General features: G+C 44.3%; 1 protein-coding gene across 1 annotated transcript; it reads left to right on the plus strand.

Annotated features, from left to right (window-relative positions):
- Positions 1-575: 575 nt before the first annotated feature.
- On the plus strand, positions 576-26,645 carry LOC133375420 (zinc finger protein 91-like). Its single transcript, XM_061606995.1, has 2 exons — positions 576-675; positions 20,676-26,645. The coding sequence occupies exons 1-2, from the start codon at positions 633-635 to the stop codon at positions 22,994-22,996; spliced, it is 2,364 nt and encodes a 787-aa protein (XP_061462979.1). The 5' UTR covers positions 576-632; the 3' UTR covers positions 22,997-26,645.
- Positions 26,646-27,455: the final 810 nt, after the last annotated feature.

Below are 27,455 nucleotides of genomic sequence, written 5' to 3' on the forward strand. Positions count from 1 at the left end.
GGAAAGGACTGGGTGGCAGGGGGCGGAGAGGAGATCCCGGTCTTGGAGGCTGCAGGCAGGAAGGGGGAACGGCATAGCTGGGATTGGAGGGAGGCACTTATGGCAGCCCAAGTTTCCCGCTCCGAATAGCTCCACTCATCCCTGCGCCTGTTTCTTGGCGCGCTCCCTCTCCTGTGGGACCCAGAGCGACCTCCCGGAGAAAACCTTGACAACCCGGCGCAGGCAGGCAGCTCACTGGTGGGATAAGAGCAGGAGCATGGCCACTGGATTGGGCTGATGGGAGTTGTAGTTCCCAAAAGTAACTTTTCCAAGCTCTGAGCAGGAGTGGCCTCCACTGCTGGGCAAGGATGATCCGTTCAGCCCGCTGGAAGAGCAGCCTCAAGAGAAGGTTCAGCTGTCCAGAGCCAGCGGCTGGCCGACCGCAAAGGGCTCCAGGCTCCGGAGTGGAGCCTGATCACTTCCCCAGGCCCACCCGTTCAGAAGCCTCTCTCTGCCGGGAGCTCTTGAAGGGTTAACAAGCGACGACAGAGCCGGAGGAAGGAGCGCAAACGAGGGACTTCCCTTTCCTGCCTCGCCTCTCTGCGAGAAAGGGAGGCTGGAAGCGCCGGAGGAGCCCCTCTTCGTGCGCAGCGATGTTGGCCAGCGGGGTTGCGCAGGGGGAGCCTGGAGACAAAGGTAGGCAAGGAAGGGAGGGTGGAAGAGGGCGAGGACCCCCTTAAGCGCCCCTCCCCACAGACCCTCCCGATCGGAGGCTGCAGCTCTGCCCGGGGAACATCTGTGGGTCTGGAGATGAATTTCAGGGCCTTAAGCTTTGCAGATGTGGAAGCTTGATCGTTGGAACAGAGCTAAGGAGACACCAGTGCGCTGAATGGGCCGCTTCTTCATCTGTCCTCCTTTCTCCTTTGGGTCAGCGGTGAGAGTCGAATAGTGAGGTTATTCTGTCGTTAATTCCATTCTGCCAGCCCTCCCCAGTTTCCTGTTCTGTTAGAATTAAGGTCGCCGTTTAATTCAGGAAAGCAGAAAGGTGGCCCTGCCCTCCTTGTTCTGGGGTAGCCTGGCAGACAAACTACTTAGCGAGTGACGTTTCTCCTGAAATGGGTGCAAAGTCGTGGAAGCTACTTCCTGCTTTCTTCCTACACTCCAGGTGTAAGTTCCCTACTAAATCAGAGGATGTTATCCAGTTTCTCCACACCACGCTTCTTTATGGCACATCCACACTGTACATTGAAAGCATGTGGCTTCCTCCAAAGAGTCCTGGGAGTTGTAGTTTATGAAGGGTGCTGGGAATGTAGCGCAGTGAGGAAAAACTATTATCCAGGATTCGTTGGGGGAAGCCATGTGCTTTACATTTGTGTAGAATGTGCTTTAAAGGTCTGATGTGATCATACACTTCTATTGTGTCTCCTCTAAGCTATTTTTCTATGGCAAAAATCCCCAAATGTTGCAACCCTTGATCATTTTGTTTGCCCATTTCTCTACCTCTTCCACCTCTGGAATGCTATTTTTGCGATCAGGCAACCAGAACTGAAGACAACATTCCAAGTAGGATCACATCTTCGATGTGTATAATGGCGTTAAGATATTGACAGTTTTATTTTCAATCTGTGTCTTAATAATCTTTCACATGGAATTCATCGATTTCATAGATATAACATATCTTAACTGAGGCATCCGCTATGACCTCAAGGTCTCTGTCCTGTCAGTCACCACCGGTTCAGTTTGGATTTTTTTACTTCTGTGCATCACTTTACACTTGCTTTCATTTAATTGCATTTGCTCTTTGGAAAGTTCCTTTTGGAGTTCCTATAATAATAATAATAATAATAATATTTTATTTTTATGCCGCCTATCTGGCCGAGTGAACGGCCACTCTAGGCGGCGCACATAATTTAAAATAAGATACAGCAAATAAATACAATATAAATATGACATATAAATACAGTCTTCAACTAATCAACCCACTCACATCTGTACGTTATATACTAAAATTTGCTAGGGATCCTGTATGCCCGCTGAAATAGCCATGTTTTTAATCCTTGGCGAAAGCTTACCAAGGAGGGGGCATTGCGAAGATCGTATGGGAGAGAGTTCCAGAGGGTGGGGGCCACAATCGAGAATGCCCTCTCTCTAGTCTGCACCAGCCTGATTGTTTTCACTGGCGGGACCGAGAGAAGGTCTTGTGAGGCTCATCTTGTAAGGCGGCACATCTGGTGATGCTGGAGGCGCTCCTTTAGATAAACTGGACCGAAACCATCCCTCTTTATTTAATCACCCTGAACTTGATATCAACAGTAAATCCATGTCATTTAGCAACAAGTTTAAAAGCACAGGTCCTAATCCTGATGATAGGCGGGGGGACACTTCTTACATCCCTCCATTGGGAGAACTGTTCATTTATTCCGACTTTCTCCTTCCTGATCTTTAAACAATTCCTGATGCATGAGAGCATATTTCCCGATCTCCCATGATTGCTGAGTTCCACTCCATGTTTGGTAATTTTGTCTTTAATAATATTTTCCACTATTTTTCCCGGAACAGCTGATAGGCCTCTGATTTCCCTGATACCAGTCCATATGGTAGCAAGTCTTCGAGAGAACGTACATATTTTTCTTAGAAGATCAGATGCCATCTGGACCTGGGGTGATTTGTGAACTCTAAAGGAAAAGTTCCTGCTTGCCCCATCTCTCTTCAGAGCGTGAGTGGAGGGCAGATAGTGTCTATGCCTTGCCTCGGAGTATCAATGAAGAAGGCAATGGTTTTCTTCTTCCGGGGATTGGTGACCTTTGAGGAAGGGTCCTTGCACTTCACCCAGGAGGAACGGGCTCAGCTGGATCCAGACTAGAGAGCTCTGTACAAGGAGATCAAGCAGGAGATTCATGAGATGGCGATTTATGCTGTTAGAATTAGGAGAGGTTAAGGATAGCCTTCCTACTCCCTTCCTGGCACCCCTGCTTCGCAAATCTGACCCACAATGCATTTCAGTTTATCCGTTGCAGCTGCCATCATTTCCTACACCCCCTTTTCCCAGACAGGAAGGTTCTGGGATGCCAATTTAGTGCTGATAATTCTGGGATCCTAGGACAGCACCCCCTGCGCTTCCCAGCCAGAGCCCTCTTTAACTTACTGCAAGGCCTACAACCAACACTCTCCCTCTGTTGCTGCCACCAGTCTGAAGAGTCAGCTTTTCTTTAGCACCTCAAAATCCTTTTACTCGGAAGTGGGGAACCCACGTTTTAGCTCAAGTATCTACCTGATCCTAAGTCACTCCTTACCTCCAGGATATTGGTCCTGTCAGGGGTAAAGCTGTTTGGCTGGTCCACTGCAGGCTTTTTCCTGATGGTGGATGAGGGACAAAGGCTGCATATCTCAGCCCATCTTTTAAAGATATTTCCTCCTAGATAAGTTTATGGCATACTGGGCTCTCTTGGATCAATTAAAGCTGAACTCACATAGTGTGTGTGTGTGTGTGTGTGTTATGTGCCTTTAAGTCAGTTACAACTTATGGCGACCTTATGAATCAGTGGCCTCCAATAGAATCTGTCATGAACCACCCTGTTCAGATCTTATAAGTTCAGGTCTGTGGGTACCTTTATGGAATCAATCCATCTCTTGTTTGGCCTTCCTCTTTTTCTACTCCCTTCTGTTTTTCCCAACTTTCTCATCTTTTCTAGTGAGCATGTCTTCTGATTATGTGTCCAAAGTGTCATGGAAACTTGAATTCAAGATGGTTGTGTAGCAAAGAATTGTGGGGTTTCATTTGTTAATGTGGGATCTTAACAGGTTAACATTTGGCTTCTGTATTAGAGCTATGAGTTGGCAGTTTTCTTTCCCAGCTGCGGGTAATCAGAGGCCCACCCTTGTTGTTGTTGTTTTGTGCCTTCACGTCGAGTACAACTTATGGCAACCCGATGAACCCATGATCTCCAACAGGATCTGTCGTGAACCACCCTGTTCAGATCTTATAAGTTCAGGTCTGTGGCTTCCTTGATGGAATCAATCCATCTCTTGTTTGCCCTTCCTCTTTTTCTACTTCCTTCTGTTTTCCCCAGCATTATTATCTTTTCTAGTGAATCAGCTGTTCTCATGATGTGTATACACAAAGCTCTCCTCCAATACCACATTTCAAATGAGTTGATTTTTCTTTTCACTGTCCAACTTTCAAATCCATACATAGAGAACAGGAATACCATGGTCTGAAAGATCTTGACTTTGGTGATCGGTGATGCTGTGATGTTCCCTCCTTTCTCTGTGACCACTAGTGATGTCTCACCGCTGTCAGGCCCACCTTATGAGGTGTAGCCTACCTCTGGCCACCCTGATCAGGATCATCGTGTTTATTTTACCTCCCTCCGCTCTAGCACAGATCTCAAAAGATCCCCCTGCTAGCCACACTACCCAACATTCTGTGTACCCAATATAGCCTCTAGACTAGTGTTTCTCAACCTTTTTATTTTTTTGTTGCTGGACTACAGTTCCCATAATTCCTGACCATTGGCCATGCTGACTGGGGCTGATGGGAGTTGTAGTCCAGCAACAACAACAACAAAATGGTTGAGAAACACTGCTCTAGACTGTGCCTTAGTCTCTTCCTGGCTATTTTGATACCCTTTGTCTGTGTGTATCGGTAATTCCCAACCCCCCTGAAGCCTCTTGCCTATGAAGTTCACAGCTCTGGGTTGCTCTGTGGTACTGGATGTTAATACAATATCTCTTCCTTTGCTGCTGCCACCATTCGATACCATTTCTTCTTCAGCCTTGGTTACTCTGCCTCCGCCCCTGGTCTGTACACCCCTGCTAAGGAATCAGGCTTTAAGTAAACCAAGAAAAAGTATATTGATAACACTAGGAATAACAAGATTACTTATAGATTTCGTTGACAAGCATATGGTTTCATATATGTTTCTCTTATGTTCCTAATTCCTAATATTCGCTTCAGAACTCCTAATCCAATCTCTCAACAGCCATCTCTTACTCTCCACATCAACCTCCCTGTCTACAACCACCCTGTCCAACCCCCACCACCATGACTCAACTGTCATCCTCTCATTTATACCTTCAGCCATTCAAACACACAGCCAATCATCCTCCAGCATTCTACAGCCCATGTACTCACCCTTCTCACTCACTCTACTTACCATATTTCCTATAATAAACCTGCACTTACCATATTTACATTACATTCACATACAGGAACATCACAAATGCATCTTTGCATTTGAGGATCTTTTCTTGTAGCTACCCTTGCCAGTCCAAGATTTCTTGACTATTGTCTCCAGTTTGGTTAATGACTGTGCCAAGGTATTGATAATCCTTGACAAGTTCAATGTCCTCGTTGCCAACTTTGTTTTTCTTATGTGCCTTCAAGTCAATTATGACATGGTGACCCTATGAATCAGTGACCTCCAAGAGCATCTGTCATGAAGCACCCTGTTCAGATCTTGTAAGTTCAGGTCTGTGGCTTCCTTGATGGAATCAATCCATCTCTTGTTTGCCCTTCCTCTTTTTCTACTCCCTTCTGTTTTCCCAGCATTATTGTCTTTTCTAGTGAATCATGTCTTCTCATGGTGTGTCCAAAGTATGAGAACCTCAATTTCATCATTTTAGCTTCTAGTGACAGTTCTGATTTAAATTGTTCTAACTCCCAATTATTTGTCTTTTTCGCAGTGCATTGTATCTGCAAAGCTCGGCTCCAACACCACATTTCAGACGAGTTGATTTTTGTCTTACCCACCTTTTTCAATGTCCAACTTTCACATCCATATTTAGAAATCGGGAATACCATGGACTGAATGATCCTGACTTTGGTGTTCAGTGATGCATCTTTCGATTTGAGGACCTTTTCTAGTTCTCTCATAGCTGCCCTCCCCAGTCCTAGCCTTTAGCTTTACTCTGATTTTTGATACGACCAGTTCATGATCTGTACAGCAGTCTGCTCCTGGTCTTGTTTTCACAGAAAGTGTGGAACTTCTCCATCTTGTGCTACCAATTATATAATCCATTTGATTCCTATATTGACCAGCTGGTGATGTCCATGTGTACAGTTGTCTTTTCGGTTGCTCAAAAACTGTGTTTGCAAGGAACAAATCGTTGGCTTCACAGAATTCAGTCAGTCTTTCTCCTGCTTCATTTCTGTCTCCTAAGCCCCATTTCCCCACAATTCCTGGTTCTTCTCTGTTCCCTACTTTTGCATCCCATTCCCCCTTGATTATCAACATATCTTGTTTTGGTGAGTGATCAATTTCCTCCTGTACTTCTGCGTAAAATCTCTCCAATTCCTCTTCTTCTGCATTTGACGATGGAGCGTAGATTTGGATGATGGTTATGTTAATAGGTTTCCCATTGGGTTAAGGTGGGGAGCGGGAGAGTGGGTGGCGGGCGTCGTCTTTCCTGGTCAGCTCAAATCATCGCTTGTGGTCAGGTTTGTCCACCGCACCTATTCCCCAGAGGAATAATGTCAGTCACTGGGCAGCCCCAGTCCAGCCCTCTTCTTCACTGCCTCGGCATTTTCCCCACTCAAAGTCACCATCATCCCTGTGGCTTCCCTAATGTAAACCGCTCAGGGAGCTTCGGCTATGGGGCGGCATACAACTGAAAGAAAGAAAGAAAGAAAGAAAGAAAGAAAGAAAGAAAGAAAGAAAGAAAGGCTGCCTGGGCTTAACCACGAAGTGGCAAGTCCTTCACGTTTATTGCATGAATTCTTGGGGACTCCTGCACTTTCAAAACCTGAATTTCAGATGGTTGTGTAGCAAAGAATTGTGTTTTGTTAGTGTGGGATTTTAACAGGTTAACATTTGGCTTCTGTATTAGAGCTATGAGTTGGCAGCTTTATTTCCCAGCTGGGGGTAATCAGAGGCCCACCCTAACACCCCCTTGTCAGAAGAAGCCGGGCTCCTTCAAGGTCGTAAAGCCCTTGAAGTTTTAGGAAGGATGTTCCATTTGGCCAGTGATTGCTGGGCCTTTATGCCATGAAGAAATTTCCTGATTGGTTAATTGGTGCTGGCCTGTTGCAGGGGAGTTTGCCATAAGTAAAAGGTTAGAATTGCTTTTAATACGTCTTTTAATAATATGCCGGTCTTCCACTTTGGACTGGAGGCTCCAGGGCCTGCATTGGGGAAGGGGAACTGTGTCTGAGGGAAAGGCAGAGCTTGCAAGATTACTTTTAAAAAGTAATCAATTACAGGTACAGTTACATGGCCCCCCAAAAGTAGTAATGACCATTACAATTACAGTTGCTCTGAAAGTAACTGATTACTTAACTTTTACTCAGAAGTAATTGCTACAATTACATTTTAGTTACTTTTTAAAAAAAAACAAATTGCCTACAAGGTGCTGGCCTTGGCTGCTGCACATCTAAGTAGCCTAAAACAACATTAAAAATCAGCACACACAGAGAGAGGGTAGTAGAATATATTTTTTATCCATAAGATTAACAGAATGGCATAACAGACTCACATCCCCTCACCCCACCCCCCACAATGATGATACCCCAACACACATATTTTTTTGTGTAGATATATTGCCTCCAGCACTTTTCTCCTTCCACTCCTGTCAATTTTAAAACAATTGTTTTCTCCACCCCATCTCGCTCTCCACCTCCTCCCTTGTTGCCTCCTAAGCACCAAAAGAGCATGAAGGAAGAGCGACGCTGCACAGAAGCCCAATTTGAAGCACATGATTTTTATTCACAAATCAGAGAAGCAGAAGAATCCCAAGTAATGCACAAAAGTAATGCTGGAAACATTACCGTTACGCCTCAAAAGTCTAGGATGACTTTAGAAAGAAGAGATAGAACTGGGAACGCAGAAAGGAAATTAACCAGGAAACCTGATGTCTTGCAAATATTATGTGTTTTCTTAAATAGACTGAAATAAGTATTTATGCCAGTTACTAAACTGGACACAACATGTCAGTAAAATAAATAGGAAATCAAACTGTCCATTTGTAAAATCTAAATGGACGTTACGTTATTAAACCAGAAATATGCATTTCAATAAAAACAGAAACTGTTCCAAACACCTAAATGGAATATGTGTTACTGATAAAAAAAGTATGCAAGGCCAGCCCTAGAAAAAATGCACAGTCAGGTTTGCAGAGCCAGCCAGAGGGTTCATGGGGCCCAGAGCATGCATGATGTTAGGACTCTACTGCTGCCCCTCCAAGGGCCCCATGTAAGAATTGCTGCATGCACGGGCTACACTTGACAATTCTCACCCGCAGCTCCTCCTGGCCCTTGGATCAGGCAGGATGAGCGGTGTGCTTCCTTTCCCCCCCTTACATTAGACATGAGGGAGCCAGGATCAGGGTCTGCTTCTCCTCACAACCTCCTCCAAACTCTAAGCCCCTTCTGGCAGAGCTTCGTCCTGCTTCCTGGAATTCAGCCTCACAGGTCGTCTGCTGCTGGTCTCCTCCTCTACCCACTCGCTCGGGATTCCTCCCTCAAGCCTGGCCTCCCACCACTCCTATGCCTTTCCCTGGGGTAACCGGGGTGCCCAACTGCCAAGAGGATGTTCCGGGCCCGGTCCACTGGATGTGGCTCACACCCTCTGCTGCACTCACAGATGATGGCACAAATGTACTTGCCCTTCACGTCATGAGCAAATGTGCACCCTCTTTTGCAGATGGAGTGGGGATGAGAGCCCAAAGATCAATCTGAGGTCACACACAAGTAACAAGATGCCTGACAAATACAGTATCAAACAGGTGAAGCTTTCCCCATAATTTTAGTTGCAGACTAGAAAAGGCCTCTTGGCAAGGCTGCTACTCAGCTGTTAAAGCCATGAGAGCCCTGCTTCCCTGCAGCGCCAACCGGAACCCATGCAAAGAGCTCCAATTTCGTGAGCTATACATGAGTTATGTTTTGCTTTGTATCTTAGCTGGGGGATTGTTTTATCCTCTTGAAATGATAACCCCGGGACCTCCTGGTGAAGTGTGGATAAGAAACACTCGTGAGAATTCTGCTTTCAGGCTACCATCTTCAAGCACACTTAGGAAGCAGCAGGATTCAACCCTCTCATATCTTTATTGAGCGTTTGTTCTGATGTCTTCATGGGCGGGTAATGCGACCACAAGGGAGCATTCCTCCTGATTTGCTTGCAGGATGTTCGCAGGTCTTAGGAGTGCACTGTCGGTGCTCACCACAGTAACACGAGAGTCCCAGAAGGAAGGCATTAGGCAGGAGATCTGTCTCTGGCTGGAGTCTGTCACTTCAGATTGCAGGAGGGAAGTAGCAGAGGGGGATGTTCCTCCGTACAAGTCAGCACAAAATGTCCCTGCACAGAGAAATCTAATAGGTAAAGGAAACAGGGTTCCTTCGAAGCCTTTTTTTAAAAATGCGTGGCATTTTTATTTGGAATATGGAGAAGGGTCACTGGCCAGAAAGGGGCTTCCCACCTCCGAATTTTCACTTTAACCACATGAGACTATGTATAAATGTAAATACATTTAGGCTGTACGTATAATATTGTAATATAAAGGTGTAATTTTAATTTTGCTAGTTGTTTATGTCACTACTATTGCCATTACATTCAGTGATATACGGGAATTACAATTTACGAGTAACATTAGTGCAAAAAACATTACTAAGGATTCTGTATGGTCTGGTCCGGGAGGAGGTCCATGGGGGTGACACCATGAGTTACCGCACCGGGTGACACCAACCCTAGTGACGCCACTGCGTTTTTCCTCAAACGGGTGCAAATTGGTGGGAGCTTTTTCTTGATGGTGGATGAGGCACAAAGGCTGCATATCACAGCCCACCTTTTAAGGATATTTCCTCCCACCTAAGTTTGTGGGGCACTGGGCTCTCTTGGATCACTTCAGGCTGAACTTACGTAGTGTAGGTGTGTGGGTGTTATGTGCCTTCAAGTCAATTACAATTTATGCCGACCCTTCAAAAACCAAAATTGCTGGTTATTCTTGCATCTCTCTCACAGGAACATCTTCTTATCACCCAAACCTTTCTGCTCTTATCCCTGTCAGATCATAGCCAAACTGTTGTTGTTGTTATGTGCCTTCAAGTTGATTATGACTTATGGCGACCCTATGAATCAGTGACCTGCAAGAGCATCTGTCGTGAACCACCCTGTTCAGATCTTGTAAGATCAGGTCTGTGGCTTCCTTTAAGGAATCAGTCCATCTCTTGTTTGGCCTTCCTCCTTTTCTACTCCCTTCTGTTTTTCCCAGCATTATTGTCTTCTCATGAGGTGTCCAAAGTGTCATGAAAACCTGAATTCAAGATGGTTGTATAGCAAAAAAATGTGGGGTTTCATTTGTTAATGTGGGATCTTAACATTTGGCTTCTGTATTAGAGCTCTGAGTTGGCAGTTTAATTTCCCAGCTGTGGATACTCAGAGGCCCACCCTAAGACCACCTTGTCAGTAGAAGCTGGGCTCCATCAAGGTTGTAATGTCTGGGAAGTTTTAGGGAAGATGTTTCATTTGGCCGGTGATTGATGGGCCCTTTTTTCATGCAGAAATTTCCAGATTGCTTAATTGGATCCGGCCTGTTGCTGGGCAGTTTGCCATAAGTATGGGGCTCCAACCTTAGCTTTCGTTCCTCTCCTGGGTCCCATCCTGCCTACCTGATGTTTCCTGCTGAGGTCCCATTTTGCATCACCTCTCCTGACTGTTCCTCTCTCTGAGGAAAGGGGGGCTGTGCAACTGTCTACCTGTATTAGACTAGGTTAGATAGTTTTCTTGTTTTCGTCTTGTGGCTGAACTCCCTAGGTTTTACTTTGCCCTTTTTGGATGTTGATATGAAGGACCTATTTTGCTGCTGTAACTGTGCGCCTCTTTTATTCTTTCATAAAGTTATTTCTACTGACCAGTGTGTGTTCATACAGCAGAGGTTTGGCTCTGAACCGGTACCTTGCCAATGACCACGACTACAATTTTAGCTTCTAGTGATAGTTCTGGTTTAATTTGTTCTAACACCCAATTATTTGTCTTTTTCACGGTACATGGTACCCACAAACCTCTACTCCAACAAAACATTTCAAATGAGTTGATTTTCTTTTCACTGTCCAACTTTCACATCCATACATAGAGATGGGGAATACCATGGTCTGAAAGATCTGGACTTTGGTGTTCGGTGATCCATCTTTGCATTTGAGGATCTTTTCTCAGAGCTACCCTCCCCAGTCCAAGACTTATTCTGATTTCTTGACTATTGTCTCTGTGACTATCCCAACTTTTGGCTCCACCTGTCAGGTTCCCACCTGCTTGTGGCTACCGCCTTTCACTAGGCACCACCTCAGGACACCACCAGTCAGGATTGTCCTTTTTATTTTTTCTCACTCCGCTCTAGCACAGATCTCACAGGATCCCACTGCTAGGCAGCACCACCAGCCACTCCCTGTAAACAATACTGCTAGAGACCTTGCTTCAGTCTCTCTATAGCTTCTTACTTTGTGTCTGGGTGCCCTTGCTGTCCACAACCCCCCTGTATCTTTGTCTAGAAAGCATACAATCCTGGGTTGCTCTGGATACTTGATGATGTTACAATATCTCCACTGCTGCCACCATTAGATACAGTTTCCCTTCAGCCTTGGTAATTACCCTGCCCTCCCTTCTGGTCTGTATATTTCCCCAGCCAAGGATCAGGCATTTGGTAAACCAATAAAAGTATTTCTTTGCTAACACCAGGAAATAACAAGATTACTTTAGGAATGTTTAACAAGCATATGGTTTCACATAGTGTCACTCTTTATGTTTATGGTCATATATATACTGTCTAAATATCAGCCAAATATAATCCAACCCTCCGTCAGAACTCTGCCAACCAACCCATCCAAATAACTCATCATCCAACATTCTCCAGCCTTCCATCCCATGCTCTCCCCCCTCTCATTCAATTCACTTTCCATATATGCCTTCATAAACCCGCACTTAACTATATTTACAGGTTTTAACATAAGGAAAACACGGTCTCCACTTTGGTTAATGACTGTGCCAAGTTCAGTGTCCTTGTTGACAACTTTAAAGTTACATAAATCTTCTGTTGTCATTACTTCAGTCTCTTGACGTTCAGCTGTAGTCCTGCTTTTGTGCTTTCCTCTTTCACTTTCATCAGCATTCTTTTCAAATCATTACTGGTTTCTGCTAGTAGTATGGTATCGTCTCCATATCTTAAGTTGCTGATATTTCTCCCTCCAATTTTCACACCTCCTTCTTCTTGGTCCAATCCGCTTTCTGTATGATATGTTCTGCATATAGATTTAAACAAATGGGGAACCAATCCATTTCTCCATATTCTGTCCTTACAGTAGCCTCTTGTCCAGAGTATAGGTTGCGCATCAGGACAATCAGATGCTGTGGCACCCCCATTTCTTTTAAAGCATTCCATAGTTTTTCATGATCTACACAGTCAAAGGCTTTATTATTGTTATTGTTACTGTCTTTATTTATACCCCGTTGTTTTCCAAAACTGGAACTCACGGCGGCTTCCAGATAAAAATACATATAATTAAAAACATACAAAGTCTACATTAAAATAAAATTAAACTATTTCCAGTATTAAAACCATACACACATATAATGTTTGCTATAATCTATAAAGCACAGTGTGATTTCCTTCTGATATTTCTTGGTCCGTTCCATTATTCAGCTTATGTTTGCAATGCAATCTGTGGTACCTCTTCCCTTTCTAAAACCAGCTTCAACATCTGGCCCTTCTCCCTCCATATATGGTAAGAGCCTTTACTTTCCTTGCATGGTATATTAAGGCAATAGTTCAAAAACTACTACAGTCCCTGGGATCCCCTTTCTTTGGAGTTGGGATGTCTACTGAACGCTTCCAGTCTGTGGGCCATTGTTTTCTTTTCCATATTTGTTGACAAAGTTTTCTCAAAATGTGGACAGATTCAGTCTCAGTAGCTTGTAGCAACTCTACTGGTATGCCATCTGTTCCTGGTGATTTGTTTCTTCCAAGTATTTTAAGAACACCTTTCACCTCACATCCTAAAATTTCTGGTTATTCATGATACGGTTCCTCCATGAATGAATCTGTCATCCTTGCATCTCTTGTATAGAGTTCTTCAGTGTACTGCTTCCATCTTCCTTTTATTTCGTCTCAGTCAGTCAGTGTGTTCCCATGTTGATTATTCAACATCCCTACTCTTGGCCTAAATTTCCCTTTAATTTCTTCCTGTACTTCTGCATAAAATCTCTCACTTTCCTCCTCTTCTCTGTTTGCTGTTGGAGCATAGACTTAGATGGTGGTTACATTGATAGGTTTCCCATGAAATCTCATTGATATTACTCACTCAGCCTTTGCATTATAGCTCCTAATTGCTTTTTCTACGTCACTTCTCACTATTAAAGCAACCCTGTTTTTTCTTAATTTATCATTTCCTACATAAAATACTGTATAGTTGCCTGAAAATGTCCCTTTCCCATCCATTTCAATTCAGTCACACCAACTATTGTAATGTTGATGTGTTCCATGTCTTGCTTGACAATTTCTAACTTTCCCTGGTTCATGCTTCTCACATTCCGTGTTCCTATTGTGTATGTTGCACAACTCTGGACTCTCTTTTCACATTGTGTGCATCAGCCTCTGGGCTTCCTTTCGGCCATGACCCAGCTGCATCCTTTCAGCCATGACCCAGCTGCATCCTTAGTCATAGCACTATGCGTACTTGTCCGTTGTTCTTCCCCAGTAGCTCACAGAGTGCCATCTGTCCTGGGGGTCTCATCTTCCAGTCTCATCTTATATTGTAGGTATCAGGGGGGTAACATTTTGGGAGGGAGGGAGAGAGGGGATGTGAGCTGCAGGTCGGCCTTTATTCGATGACAAGCCTATTGGGTGGAGGACTGCAACTTGGCACCGTTGGCCTGGGTTTTTTATACATTTCAGGACAAAGACTTTAGCATCTACCAATCAGGATTTAACACATCAGTATGACACAGGATGACATAGGCATTATAGTATTGCACAGTTATTTGCATAGGCAATGCGTAGGTACTTGCCTAGGTACTGTGCTTTCTGCATCATGTTCTCGTGCATTTGGGAACGTACAGTGCTTCACATGAAAGTCCCCTTTCAGCATGAGCTGAGCGCTCCAGTAAATGAGTAAAGAAATTTAGCTAAGCATTTTACTGCAATTCTTTTTTTACATCTTATCCATTTTTACAGTGTTATCACTTGTTTTGAATTCAAGTAGTTCCAAACATAAGAAGAGCCTGCTGGATCAGGCCAGTGGCCCATCCAGTCCAGCATCCTGTTCTCACAGTGGCCAACCAGGTGCCTGGGGGAAGCCCGCAAGCAGGACCCGAGTGCAAGAACACTCTCCCCTCCTGAGGCTTCTGGCAACTGGTTTTCAGAAGCATGCTGCCTCTGACTAGGGTGGCAGAGCACAGCCATCACGGCTAGTAGCCATTGATAGCCCTGTCCTCCATGAATTGGTCTAATCTTCTTTTAAAGCCATCCAAGCTGGTGGCCATTACTGCATCTTGTGGGAGCAAATTCCATAGTTTAACTATGCGCTGAGTAAAGAAGTACTTCCTTTTGTCTGTCCTGAATCTTCCAACATTCAGCTTCTTTGAATGTCCACGAGTTCTAGTATTATGAGAGAGGGAGAAGAACTTTTCTCTATCCACTTTCTCAATGCCATGCATAATTTTATACACTTCTATCATGTCTCCTCTGACCCGCCTTTTCTCTAAACTAAAAAGCCCCAAATGCTGCAACCTTTCCTCGTAAGGGAGTCGCTCCATCCCCTTGATCATTCTGGTTGCCCTCTTCTGAACCTTTTCCAACTCTAGAATATCCTTTTTGAGATGAGGCGACCAGAACTGTACACAGTATTCCAAATGCGGCCGCACCATAGATTTATACAACGGCATTATGATATTGGCTGTTTTATTTTCAATACCTTTCCTAATTATCGCTAGCATGGAATTTGCCTTTTTCACAGCTGCCGCACACTGGGTCGACATTTTCATCGTGCTGTCCACTACAACCCCGAGGTCTCTCTCCTGGTCGGTCACTGCCAGTTCAGACCCCATGAGCGTATATGTGAAATTAAGGTTTTTTGCTCCGATATGCATAATTTTACACTTGTTTATATTGAATTGCATTTGCCATTTTTCCACCCATTCACTCAGTTTGGAGAGGTCTTTTTGGAGCTCTTCGCAATTCCTTTTTGTTTTAACAACCCTGAACAATTTAGTGTCGTCAGCAAACTTGGCCACTTCACTGCTCACTCCTAATTCTAGGTCATTAATGAACAAGTTGAAAAGTACACATCCCAATACTGATCCTTGAGGGACTCCACTTTCTACAGCCCTCCATTGGGAGAACTGTCCATTTACTACTAGATAACGCAATTAAAAAATATGAAAGTATATCTACTAAAACAATTTTCTACAACATTTTCAATCAGACGTTAAAAGCTTGGTAAAATAAAAATGTTTTTATCTGGCGCCGGAAATCGATGATAGAAGTGGAAAGTCGTATCTCAGGCGGAAGCTGGTTCTATAAGGAGGGAGCGGCAACCGAGAAAGTCTTATTTCTGATAGCCGTGTGTCGGATGGTAAATGTTGATGGAACAATCAGAGTAGATTCGGTGGTCGATCTGATAGGATGGGAAGACTGGAATTCAGAGAGACGATTAGTCAGATATATCGGTGCTAATCCGTGTCGGGCTTTAAATGTTAGAACCAGAATCTTGAACTGGTGCCGGAATTCGATGGGGAGCCAATGTAGATGATAAAGAAGGGGCGTGGCGTGGACCCACGGACTGGTTCTAGTGATCATTCTTGCTGCTGCACTTTGAACTAATTTAAGTGGTTGGAGCGATTTTGCAGGTAGTCCGATGTATAGGGAATTACAATAGTCTAATCGCGAGGTCACTAGTGCTTGAGTAACTTTTCTTAAATCAGACATTCCCAGAAATGGTCAAAGTTGACGAACGAGTTTTAATTTAGCAAAAGCCGTTCTAGAAACAGCCGTAATCTGGGGTTCTACGGTCAGAGCTGAATCCAAAATTATGCCCAAGCTACGGACTTGAGACTTTAGGGGAAGGAGAACTCCATCTAGTGAAGGTAAATTGCCTAATTCTTGTGGAGGACTTTTTCAGATGAGAATGACCTCTGTTTTTTCTGGATTGAACTTTAGTTTGTTCCTGTTCATCCAGTTTTGTACTGCCACAAGACATTGATTAAGGGGATAGACAGCATCTTTTGCATTCGGTGGAAAAGAGCAATACAGCTGAGTATCGTCCGCATATTGGTGATAATGAATTCCAAATTCCTGAATAATCTTACCTAAAGGTCTCAGATAAATGTTAAACAACATTGGGGACAGGACAGAGCCTTGTGGGACGCCAAACCGTAGAGGCCAGGGTGTAGAATGATAATCCCCGAGGGCAACTCTCTGAGTCCTTCCCTCTAAGAAGGAGCGGAGCCACTGTAAGACTATACTTCTAAATCCTATTTGATATAGGCGATCTAAAAGGATGTCATGATCGATAGTATCAAAAGCGGCAGATAGATCTAATAGAACTAGCAGGGATAAATTACCCTTATCTAGTTCTAGCCGAAGATCGTCCATTAGAGCAACTAAAGCTGTCTCAGTTCCGTGATTCGGCCTAAAGCCAGATTGAAAGGGATCGAAGCCGCAGGTGGAGTCTAGAAATGTTTGTAATTGAGTGGCTACAGCTCTGTTGATGACTTTGCTCAAAAAAGGCAGATTGGATACTGGACGGAAATTATTTAACAGTGCGGAATCAAGAGAAGGTTTTTTTAATAATGGGGTAATTATAGCTACCTTCAGACATTCAGGTAAACTGCCTTGTTGGAGGGAGGAGTTGACAATTACACTGAGCCAGTTAGCTAATTCAGCTCTAGATATTTTTATGAGCCAGGAAGGGCATGGATCGAGTGGGCAAGTAGTGGGATTCATTCCCTTCAGAGATTGGGAGATGTCTTCAGGGAAAACAAATTGAAAGGTAGAAAAAAGAGAGGAGTCATGAGTTTCAGATGTAGTATTATTTTCGTCTGTTGTGGTGGTATGATCTAAGATAGAACGAATCTGATCAATTTTAGCCTCAAAGAATGTTGCAAATTCTTGGCAGCGAGCCTGAGAATGAGTTGTATGCGAAGCGGATTGTGGCAGATGCAGGAGATTATTCACTATGCGATAAAGTTCTTTTGGTTGATTATTCGCTAAAGCAATTTCCGTTGAGTAAAAGGATCTTTGGATTGCATGTCTAGCTGAGGTATAAGTTTTAACGAATTTTTTGACAGCAACCCGATCAAGTGGATCCTTTGTCTCTTGCCAACGACGGTCTAATTGCAGATAAACACGCTTCATTTTTAACAGTTCTATTGAGAACCAGGGAGCAGGTTTAGGTCTGGCCATTTTCAATGGACGGAGAGGGGCAATTGTATCTATTGTTTCAGACAACCTATTATTCCAGGGGTTGGTAAGAATGTCAATTGGTTCTCCCAAATGGACATCGGGGTAGTCTTTGAGTCTGGATAAGAATACATCTTGGTCTAATAAACTTCTTGGGCGATATAATTTGATAGGAGGCGGCGTCTTAGCTGGAGAAGGCATAAATGATAACTTAAATTGGATCAGGTAGTGGTCAGACCAAAACAATGAGGAAGTGACAATATCATCAACTTGAAAGTCGTTCGTATCCGAAGCTGGCTGAAAAATAAGGTCAAGGGTGTGGCCAGCAGTGTGAGTTGGGGTCCGTACTAATTGTTGGAACCCCATAGTTGACATCGAAGTCATGAAGTCCTTTGTTGATCTTAGGGAGAAAGATTCTGCATGGATGTTGAAATCTCCTAACACTAGAAGATTTGGGGATTCCAGCATCAATCCTGAAATTAGGTCAAGTAGTTCAGATAGGGAGGTAGTTGAGTTGAGTTTTTTGTCTTGTAGCTATTAATTTAATAGCACTATGGTCACTGCTCCCAATTGGTTCAACAACACTTACATCTCACACCAGGTCCCGGTCCCCACTGAGGATTAAGTCCAGGGTTGCCGTCCCTCTGGTCGGTTCCATGACCAACTGGTCTAGGGCATAGTCATTTAGAATATCTAGAAACTTTGCTTCTTTGTCATGACTGGAACACATATGTGGCCAGTCTATGTCAGGGTAGTTGAAGTCACCCATTACTACCACATTTCCTAGTTTGGATGCTTCCTCAATTTCATATCTCATCTCAAGGTCTCCCTGAGCATTTTGATCAGGGGGATGATAGATCGTTCCCAGTATTAAGTCCCTCCTGGGGCATGGTATCACCACCCACAACGATTCTGTGGAGGAGTCCACCTCTTTTGGGGTTTCGAGCTTGCTGTATTCAATCCCTACTTTCATGTATAGAGCGACTCTGCCACCAATACGTCCTTCCCTGTCCTTCCGATATAGTTTATATCCAGGGATAACCGTATCCCACTGGCTTTCTCCATTCCACCAGGTCTCCGTTATGCTCACTATATCAATGCTCTTCTCTAAGACCAAGCACTCCAGTTCTCCCATCTTGGTTCGGAGGCTCCTAGCATTAGCGTACAGGCACTTGTAAGCAGTGTCTCTCTTTAAGTGTCTTTGGCACTTGTGGTTTGGGCTGTGGTAATTTTGCTCTTCTGAATTTATATCCTGTGCCCCTGCTCTCACAATGCCTACTTCTAGGCCTACTCCTTTTAAAATGTCATCATTTCTTTGGTCTTTATCCCAGGGGGGAGGTTTATTCCGAACCGGACCTTCCTCAGCTCCTGTCGGGTTTCCCCCCTCAGTCAGTTTAAAAGCTGCTCTGCCACCTTTTTAATTTTAAGTGCCAGCAGTCTGGTTCCATTCTGGTTCAAGTGGAGCCTGTCCCTTTTGTACAGGCCTGGCTTGTCCCAAAATGTTCCCCAGTGCCTAACAAATCCAAACCCTTCCACCCGACACCATCGTCTCATCCACGCATTGAGACTGCAAAGCTGTGCCTGTCTGGCTGGTCCTGTGCGTGGAACCGGTAGCATTTCAGAGAAAGCCACCTTGGAGGTCCTGGCTTTCAGCATCCTACCTAGCAACCTAAATTTTGCTTCCAGGACCTCACGGCTGCATTTCCCCATGTCGTTGGTGCCAACGTGCACCAGGACCACTGACTCCTCCCCAGCACTGTCTACCAAACTATCTAAAGGACAATCCAGCACAGTTAGGGAAGACTGCGCTAAAAGAAAAAAAGAGTCTTGCTTTCACAAAACTATTAATATGTTATGAACCTTTTTGAATACAAGTGGTTTTATAGAAGAATATAACTTGCTTATGTATGTTTCATTCCCCATCATATGGCTATATAATATTTCCCCATTATAAGTACTGGGCTGTCCACCTTAAATGGAGGAACAAGAGAGCAGATTTTTATGACAGTCGTCTCTCTCTGCATCTCTTTTCACAACCTGTGTTCTGTCATGCCAGCTTGCCAGCTTTACCCTGGCCTGCATTTAAAATGGCTGAACACCAAAGCCTTGTGGGGATTTTCCCCCTTGACATCTGTTTTGTTAACCTGCTGGCAAGCAGTTAAACGTTTGGTTCCCCCCATCACTGTGACTTGGTGATTTTACAACACAGCGCTATCGGCTGACAGTTAGCTTAGCACCTCCGTATCAGCAGAAGGGGCCTGGTTCCGTTAAGGCTGTCAAACTCCTTGAGTTTGTAATGGGAAACCAAGAGGAGGCGCCAGGTGCCGTGGGAACATAGTTTTTTCATCCTTTTGATGAAAATGTCAATTGGTTAATTGTCTCCGGCTGAGCCAAGATCTCTTCCATAACAAGGGGCTCAGAACTTTGGGTTTTTGTCCCACTTTGGAGGATCAGCCTATTGCATAGATGACATTCTGGTGTGGCTCCATTTTCATCCCGACACGCAAGTTCCCTGAGGGGAGGAAGGCTATTCATCTGCAGATCTTATGGTCTGTAAGTATAGCTTAGGCTAGGAAGCTTTTGTGATTTTAATTTGTGCCAAAAGTCTCTTGCTGTCTTCCTTTTTAAACCTGAACTTTTTGGGAGTCTGGTAACAGGATCTAAATTGCTACTAAAATTTATTGTGTGTACCTCTTTGTTATTTGTAAAACTTTTATGCTTTTCTTATTTTCTTTTTAATAAATTTTAATTATCTTAACCGTGTGTTCACTCCAGAGAGGGGGTTTAGTTTCTAACTTCAGTCCTTGCCATTCGACTACAACTACCGTGTAACAGAGGAATGTTTTACCTGAGACTTTAGAAGGGACAAGGAGTGCATCCATACTCTTCTCCTGAGAAGCTCTGGTGTTTTAACTGGGCTCTGCAGTTCCCTTCACCCCAGAGTACTAACCAGCTAGAAGGGTGGTGGCAGTTACTACCTTGCAGGGTTGGTGTGAGCATGCACAACCTTGTCAAAGCAGGACTTGCTGGGATCAATTGCCCAAAGCTGGGGATTGACTCCTGGGATGGTGAAGGCAGACAGCTGGTGGGCTCAAGCCTTTCACTACATAGTGACAGTGGGTGGGAGTTGCCCTCCCCGCTTTCATTACATGTCCAAGCACCTACTGCTAAAATAACTCCGTACAAGGCGTCGAGCTTCGACAGTTAAACTCTGATGTCAACAGAACTCCCAGAAATATGTTTTCAAAGAACAAATCATAATGCATTCACAAGATTTATCCACATCATTTTATCTCCTTTCCTTTTCATTCCATCAGGCTACATCTGGGGAGTCAAGGCTGAGGGGGAACCATCAGAAGTATCACTGGAAAAAGCTGAGGAGCAGATGCAGGAGCAGAAACTGAAGAGTCAAGATGGAGCAAAGAGACAAGAGGAGCGACAGATGCACACAGGGTACAAACCTCATAAATGCTTGGAGTGTGGAAAAAGCTTCAGTCGGAGTGACAGCCTTACTTCACATCAAAGAACTCACACAGGAGAGAAACCTTATAAATGCTTTGAGTGTGGAAAGAGCTTCAGTGACAGTAGTGCCTTTAGTAAACATAGAAGAACTCACACAGGGGACAAACCTTATAAATGCTTGGAGTGTGGAAAGAGCTTCATTCAGAGTGGCAGCCTCACTTCACACCACAGAACACACACGGGAGAAAAACCTCATAAATGCTTGGAGTGTGGAAAAAGCTTCAGTCGGAGTACCACCCTTACTTCGCATCAAAGAACTCACACATGGGACAAACCTTATGAATGCTTGGAATGTGGAAAGAGCTTCAGTCAGAGTAGCAGCCTTACTTCGCATCAAAGAACTCACACAGGGGACAAACCTTATGAATGCTTGGAGTGTGGAAAGTGCTTCAGTGACAGTAGTGCCTTTAGTAAACATAGAAAAACTCACACAGGGGACAAACCTTATGAATGCTTGGAGTGTGGAAAGAGTTTCATTCAGAGTGGCAGCCTTACTTCACATCACAGAACTCACACAGGGGACAAACCTTATGAATGCTTGGAGTGTGGAAAGAGCTTCAGTCAGAGTAGCCACCTTATTTTGCATCAAAGAACTCACACAGGGGACAAACCTTATGAATGCTTGGAGTGTGGAAAGAGCTTCAGTGACAGTAGTGCCTTTAGTAAACATAGAAGAACTCACACAGGGGACAAACCTTATAACTGCTTGGAGTGTGGAAAGAGCTTCAGTCAGAGTACCCACCTTATTTTGCATCAAAGAACTCACACAGGGAACAAACCTTATGAATGCTTGGAGTGTGGAAAGAGCTTCAGTGACAGTAGTGCCTTTAGTAAACATAGAACAACTCACACAGGGGACAAACCTTATAAATGCTTGGAGTGTGGAAAGAGCTTCAGTCAGAGTAGCACCCTTACTTCGCATCAAAGAACTCACACGGGAGACAAACCTTATAAATGCTTGGAGTGTGGAAAGAGCTTCAGTCGGAGTACCACCCTTACTTCGCATCAAAGAACTCACACGGGAGACAAACCTTATAAATGCTTGGAATGTGGAAAGAGCTTCAGTCACAGTAGCACCCTTACTTCACATCAAAGGTCTCACACAGGGGAAAAACCTCATAAATGCTTCGAATGTGGAAAGAGCTTCAGTCGGAGTGACAGCCTTACTTCGCATCAAAGAACTCACACGGGAGACAAACCTTATAAATGCTTTGAGTGTGGAAAGGGCTTCAGTCAGGGTGGAAACCTTACTTTGCATCAAAGAAGTCACACAGGGGACAAACCTTATAAATGTCTGGAGTGTGGAAAGACCTTCAGGTGGAGTAGTAACCTTACTGCGCATCAAAGAACTCACACAGGGGACAAACTTTATGAATGCTTGGATTGTGGAAAGAGCTTCAGTGACAGTAGTGCCTTTAGTAAACATAGAAGAACTCACACAGGGGACAAACCTTATGAATGCTTGGAATGTGGAAACAGCTTCAGTCAGGGTGGAAACCTTACTTTGCATCAAAGAAGTCACACAGGGGACAAACCTTATAAATGCCTGGAGTGTGGAAAGACCTTCAATCGGGGTGACCAACTTACTTCGCATCACAGATCTCACACAGAGGACAAACCTTATAAATGCTTGGAGTGTGGAAAGAGCTTCAGTCAGAGTAGCCACCTTATTTTGCATCAAAGAACTCACACAGGGGACAAACCTTATGAATGCTTGGAGTGTGGAAAGAGCTTCAGTGACAGTAGTGCCTTTAGTAAACATAGAAGAACTCACACAGGGGACAAACCTTATGAATGCTTGGCGTGTGGAAAGAGCTTCAGTCAGAGTACCACCCTTACTGTGCATCAAAGAACTCACACGGGAGACAAACCTTATAAATACTTGGAGTGTGGAAAGAGCTTCACTCAGAGTACCACCCTTACTTCGCATCAAAGAACTCACACAGGGGACAAACCTTATAAATGTTTGGAGTGTGGAAAGACCTTCAGTCAGAGTGACAGCCTTACTTCGCATCAAAGAACTCACATGGAAGACAAACCTTATAAATGCCTGGAGTGTGGAAAGACCTTCAGTCGGGGTGATCAACTTACTTCTCATCACAGATCTCACACATAGGACAAACCTAATAAATGTCTGGAGTGTGGAAAGACCTTCAGGTGGAGTAGCTCTTTTACACAACATCAAAGAACTCAGAAGGGACCAATGTTATCGATGCTTGGAGTGTGGAAAGAGATTCAGTCAGAGTAGGTACCTTACTTCTCATCAAAGAAGTGTTACGATTGCTTGGCTAACCCCATTTTGGTTCAAGTGGAACCCAGGAGGTGCAAGGCCAGGAACTATAACTCCCACCCCCACCTCTCACACCCCTGCCCCGCTGGTATGGCTGGTTATGAGTTCCACAGGTGTTGTGCGAAGAACAACAAGGGCAGCATTAAGAAACAGAATTAACCAAAAGCTACGGCATAAATGTTTTCTTCTTTGGCAGACTTCCCTCACTCACCGTACAATCCTCCATTGTTCATTGTAAGGAGCCTTAGTTTTTCAGGGTCAGTAAGAAACTCTCATGCAGGCACACACACACGCAAAAAATCAGCAGATTCCCAGTCCCCTCCTTTGCAGGAGGGGGAGAGTGGAAAAAGTTTTTTAAAAATGAGGCTTGAATCTAGAGAGATAAGGAGAAGGGGGGCCAGAGAGATCAGAGCTCCAACCTGTGTGCTACGCTCTCAAGGAATGCATGGAGGGACTGCAGGGACAGAACCGGGGAGACTCTGGGTCTTGGTGCAAACCCTGGAGACCAAGAGATTCCTTCCTGGTTTTGGATCAGAGCTCTTCCACATAGCTTCAGCTGTATTCAGCCGCCCATTCAGGGCCTAGGAGAGGTAATCATTCCTACTTTTAATAGGAATAGGGTCCTTTAATCTCTTTAGTTTAAAGTTATGAATGGGTTAGGATATCAATGATTAATGCTGCCACGCACCCAAGTAATTCTGTAACGCTGTTCTACTCTTTTTCTCAATAAAATCAAGCTTTGCTTTAGTCTGGTTTGGACCTGCATTTCTTGGGTTAAATATATATATACGCACCATTTAGGCACACTTCAGGGCAAAGCGCTTGTTCTTACCCCTAGCAAGAGATCCCCCTCCTCTCAAGGAGGTGTGTTTCATGGGACAGGTAGGTGGCAAGTTCACACACTCTGGTTCCCAAGAGCAAATGTAAGAGCAAATATAAGAGCAAAGGGTTGCAGGAAATAAAGTAACGTCTGAACAGTCTTGCAATCCAGGGAAACAGGTAGCCAAGTTCTGAATGTGTCTGGAATGGGTGTGATTTCCTTTTCCTTGATTATTATCCTTTGCTGTCTCTTGGTTTAAAATAAGTGGGGAAATGTCCTTTAAATGCTGTGGTAATTTAGAGGTTAAGGTATAGGAATTCCCTGGCACATTGTTATCTCTCTCCTCTTCTGTCCCTGGCAACAAAGCTTTGGCAAACAGTGGCAGCAATTGTGGCACTGTGTTTGGCCAAAGTTGATACTGGATAGAGAAGGTTAACCCAGGAGTGGCCAGAAGCCAGCACCTTTTAAACTGACTGAGGGGGGAAACCCGACAGGAGCTGAGAAAGGTCCGGTTCGGAATAAACCTCCCGCCTGGGATAAAAACCAAAGAAATGATGAAATTTTAAAAGAGGTAGCCCTAGAAGTAGGCATTGTGAGAGCAGGGGCACAGGATATAAATTCAGAAGAGCAAAATTACCACAGGCCAAACCACAAGTGCCAAAGACACTTGAAGAGAGACACTGCTTACAAGTGCCTGTACGCTAATGCTAGGAGCCTCCGAACCAAGATGGGAGAAATGGAGTGTTTGGTCTTAGAGAAGAGCATTGATATAGTGAGCATAACGGAGACCTGGTGGAATGGAGAAAACCAGTGGGATACGGTTATCCCTGGATATAAACTATATCGGAAGGACAGGGAAGGACGTATTGGTGGCGGAGTCGCTCTATACATGAAAGAAGGCATTGAATCCAGCAAGCTCAAAACCCAAAAAAAGGCGGACTCCTCCACAGAATCGTTGTGGGTGGTGATACCATGCCCCTGGAGGGACTTAATACTGGGAACGATCTATCGTCCCCCTGATCAAAATGCTCAGGGAGACCTTGAGATGAGATATGAAATTGAGGAAGCATCCAAACTAGGAAATGTGGTAGTAATGGGTGACTTCAACTACCCGGACATAGACTGGCCGCATATGTGTTCCAGTCATGACAAAGAAGCAAAGTGTCTAGGTATTCTAAATGACTATTCCCTAGACCAGTTGGTCATGGAACCGACCAGAGGGATGGCAACCCTGGACTTAATCCTCAGTGGGGACCGGTGCGAGATGTAAGTGTTGTTGAACCGATTGGGAGCAGTGACCACAGTGCTATTAAATTAAACATACATGTAACTGGCCAATTGCCAAGAAAATCCAACACGGTCACATTTGACTTCAAAAGAGGAAACTTCACAAAAATGAGGGGATTGGTAAAAACAAAGCTGAAAAACAAAGTCCAGAGGGCCACATCCCTTGAAAATGCTTGGAAGTTGTTTAAAAACACTATATTAGAAACTCAACTGGAGTGCATACCGCAGATCAGAAAAGGTACCGCCAGGGCCAAGAAGATGCCAGCATGGTTGAGCAAAGTCATGGAAGCTCTTAGAGGCAAAAAGTCTTCCTTCAGAAAATGGAAGTCTTGTCCGAATGAAGAAAATAAAAAAGAACACAAACTCTGGCAAAAAAAATGCAAGAAGACAATAAGGGATGCTAAAAAATAATTTGAGGAGCACATTGCTAAGAACATAAAAACCAACAACAAAAAATTCTATCAATACATTCAAAGCAGGAGACCATCTAGGGAGACGATTGGACCCTTGGATGATAAGGGAGTCAAAGGTGTACTAAAGAACGATAAGGAGATTGCAGAGAAGCTAAGTGAATTCTTTGCATCTGTCTTCACAGTGGAAGATATGGGGCAGATCCCTGAACCTGAACTAACATTTGCAGGAAGGGATTCTGAGGAACTGAGACAAATAGTGGTAACGAGAGAGGAAGTTCTAAGCTTAATGGACAATATAAAAACTGACAAATCACCGGGCCCGGATGGCATCCACCCGAGAGTTCTCAAAGAACTCAAATGTGAAATTGCTGATCTACTAACTAAAATATGTAACTTGTCCCTTGGTTCCTCCTCCGTGCCTGAGGACTGGAAAGTGGCAAATGTAACGCCAATCTTCAAAAAGGGATCTAGAGGGGATCCCGGAAATTACAGGCCAGTTAGCTTAACTTCTGTCCCTGGAAAACTGGTAGAAAGTATTATTAAAGCTAGATTAACTAAGCACATAGAAGAACAAGCCTTGCTGAAGCAGAGCCAGCTTCTGAGGAAGGTTAGCAGTCATGGAATAAGAGAGGTCCTCTTGTGGATAAGGAATTGGTTAAGAAGCAGAAAGCAGAGAGTAGGAATAAACTGACAGTTCTCCCAATGGAGGGCTGTAGAAAGTGGAGTCCCTCAAGGATCGGTATTGGGACCTGTACTTTTCAACTTGTTCATTTATGACCTATAATTAGGAGTGAGCAGTGAAGTGGCCAAGTTTGCTGACGACACTAAATTGTTCAGGGTTGTTAAAACAAAAAGGGATTGGGAAGAGCTCCAAAAAGACCTCTCCAAACTGAGTGAATGGGCGGAAAAATGGCAAATGCAATTCAATATAAACAAGTGTAAAATTATGCATATTGGAGCAAAAAATCTGAATTTCACATATACGCTCATGGGGTCTGAACTGGCGGTGACCGACCAGGAGAGAGACCTCGGGGTTGTAGTGGACAGCACGATGAAAATGTCGACCCGGTGTGCGGCAGCTGTGAAAAAGGCAAATTCCATGCTAGCGATAATTAGGAAAGGTATTGAAAATAAAACAGCCGATATCATAATGCCGTTGTAGAAATCTATGGTGCGGCCGCATTTGGAATACTGTGTACAGTTCTGGTCGCCTCCTCTCAAAAAGGATATTATAGAGTTGGAAAAGGTTCAGAAGAGGGCAACCAGAATGATCAAGGGGATGGAGCGACTCCCTTATGAGGAAAGGTTGCAGCATTTGGGGCTTTTTAGTTTAGAGAAAAGGCAGGTCAGAGGAGACATGATAGAAGTGTATAAAATTATGCATGGCATTGAGAAAGTGGATAGAGAAAAGTTCTTCTCTCTCATAATACTAGAACTCGTGGACATTCACAGAAGCTGAATGTTGGAAGATTCAGGACAGACAAAAGGAAGTACTTCTTTACTCAGCGCATAGTTAAACTATGGAATTTGCTCCCACAAGATGCAGTAATGGCCACCAGCTTGGATGGCTTTAAAAGAAGATTAGACCAATTCATGGAGGACAGGGCTATCAATGGCTACTAGCCATGATGGCTGTGCTCTGCCACCCTAGTCAGAGGCAGCATGCTTCTGAAAACCAGTTGCCGGAAGCCTCAGGAGGGGAGAGTGTTCTTGCACTCGGGTCCTGCTTGCGGGCTTCCCCCAGGCACCTGGTTGGCCACTGTGA

This window comes from Rhineura floridana, unplaced genomic scaffold (genome assembly GCF_030035675.1).
Source record: "Rhineura floridana isolate rRhiFlo1 unplaced genomic scaffold, rRhiFlo1.hap2 scaffold_24, whole genome shotgun sequence".
In the NCBI taxonomy this organism is placed as follows: Eukaryota; Metazoa; Chordata; class Lepidosauria; order Squamata; family Rhineuridae; genus Rhineura; species Rhineura floridana.

What these genes read in the sequence shown, in the direction of transcription:
- LOC133375420 (XM_061606995.1), top strand. Translation starts at nt 633, where the DNA reads ATGTTGGCCAGCGGGGTTGCGCAGGGGGAGCCTGGAGACAAAG. An exon ending in GGGGGAGCCTGGAGACAAAG is followed by an intron (nt 676 to 20,675) that starts GTAGGCAAGGAA and finishes TCATTCCATCAG; the next exon opens with GCTACATCTGGGGAGTCAAG.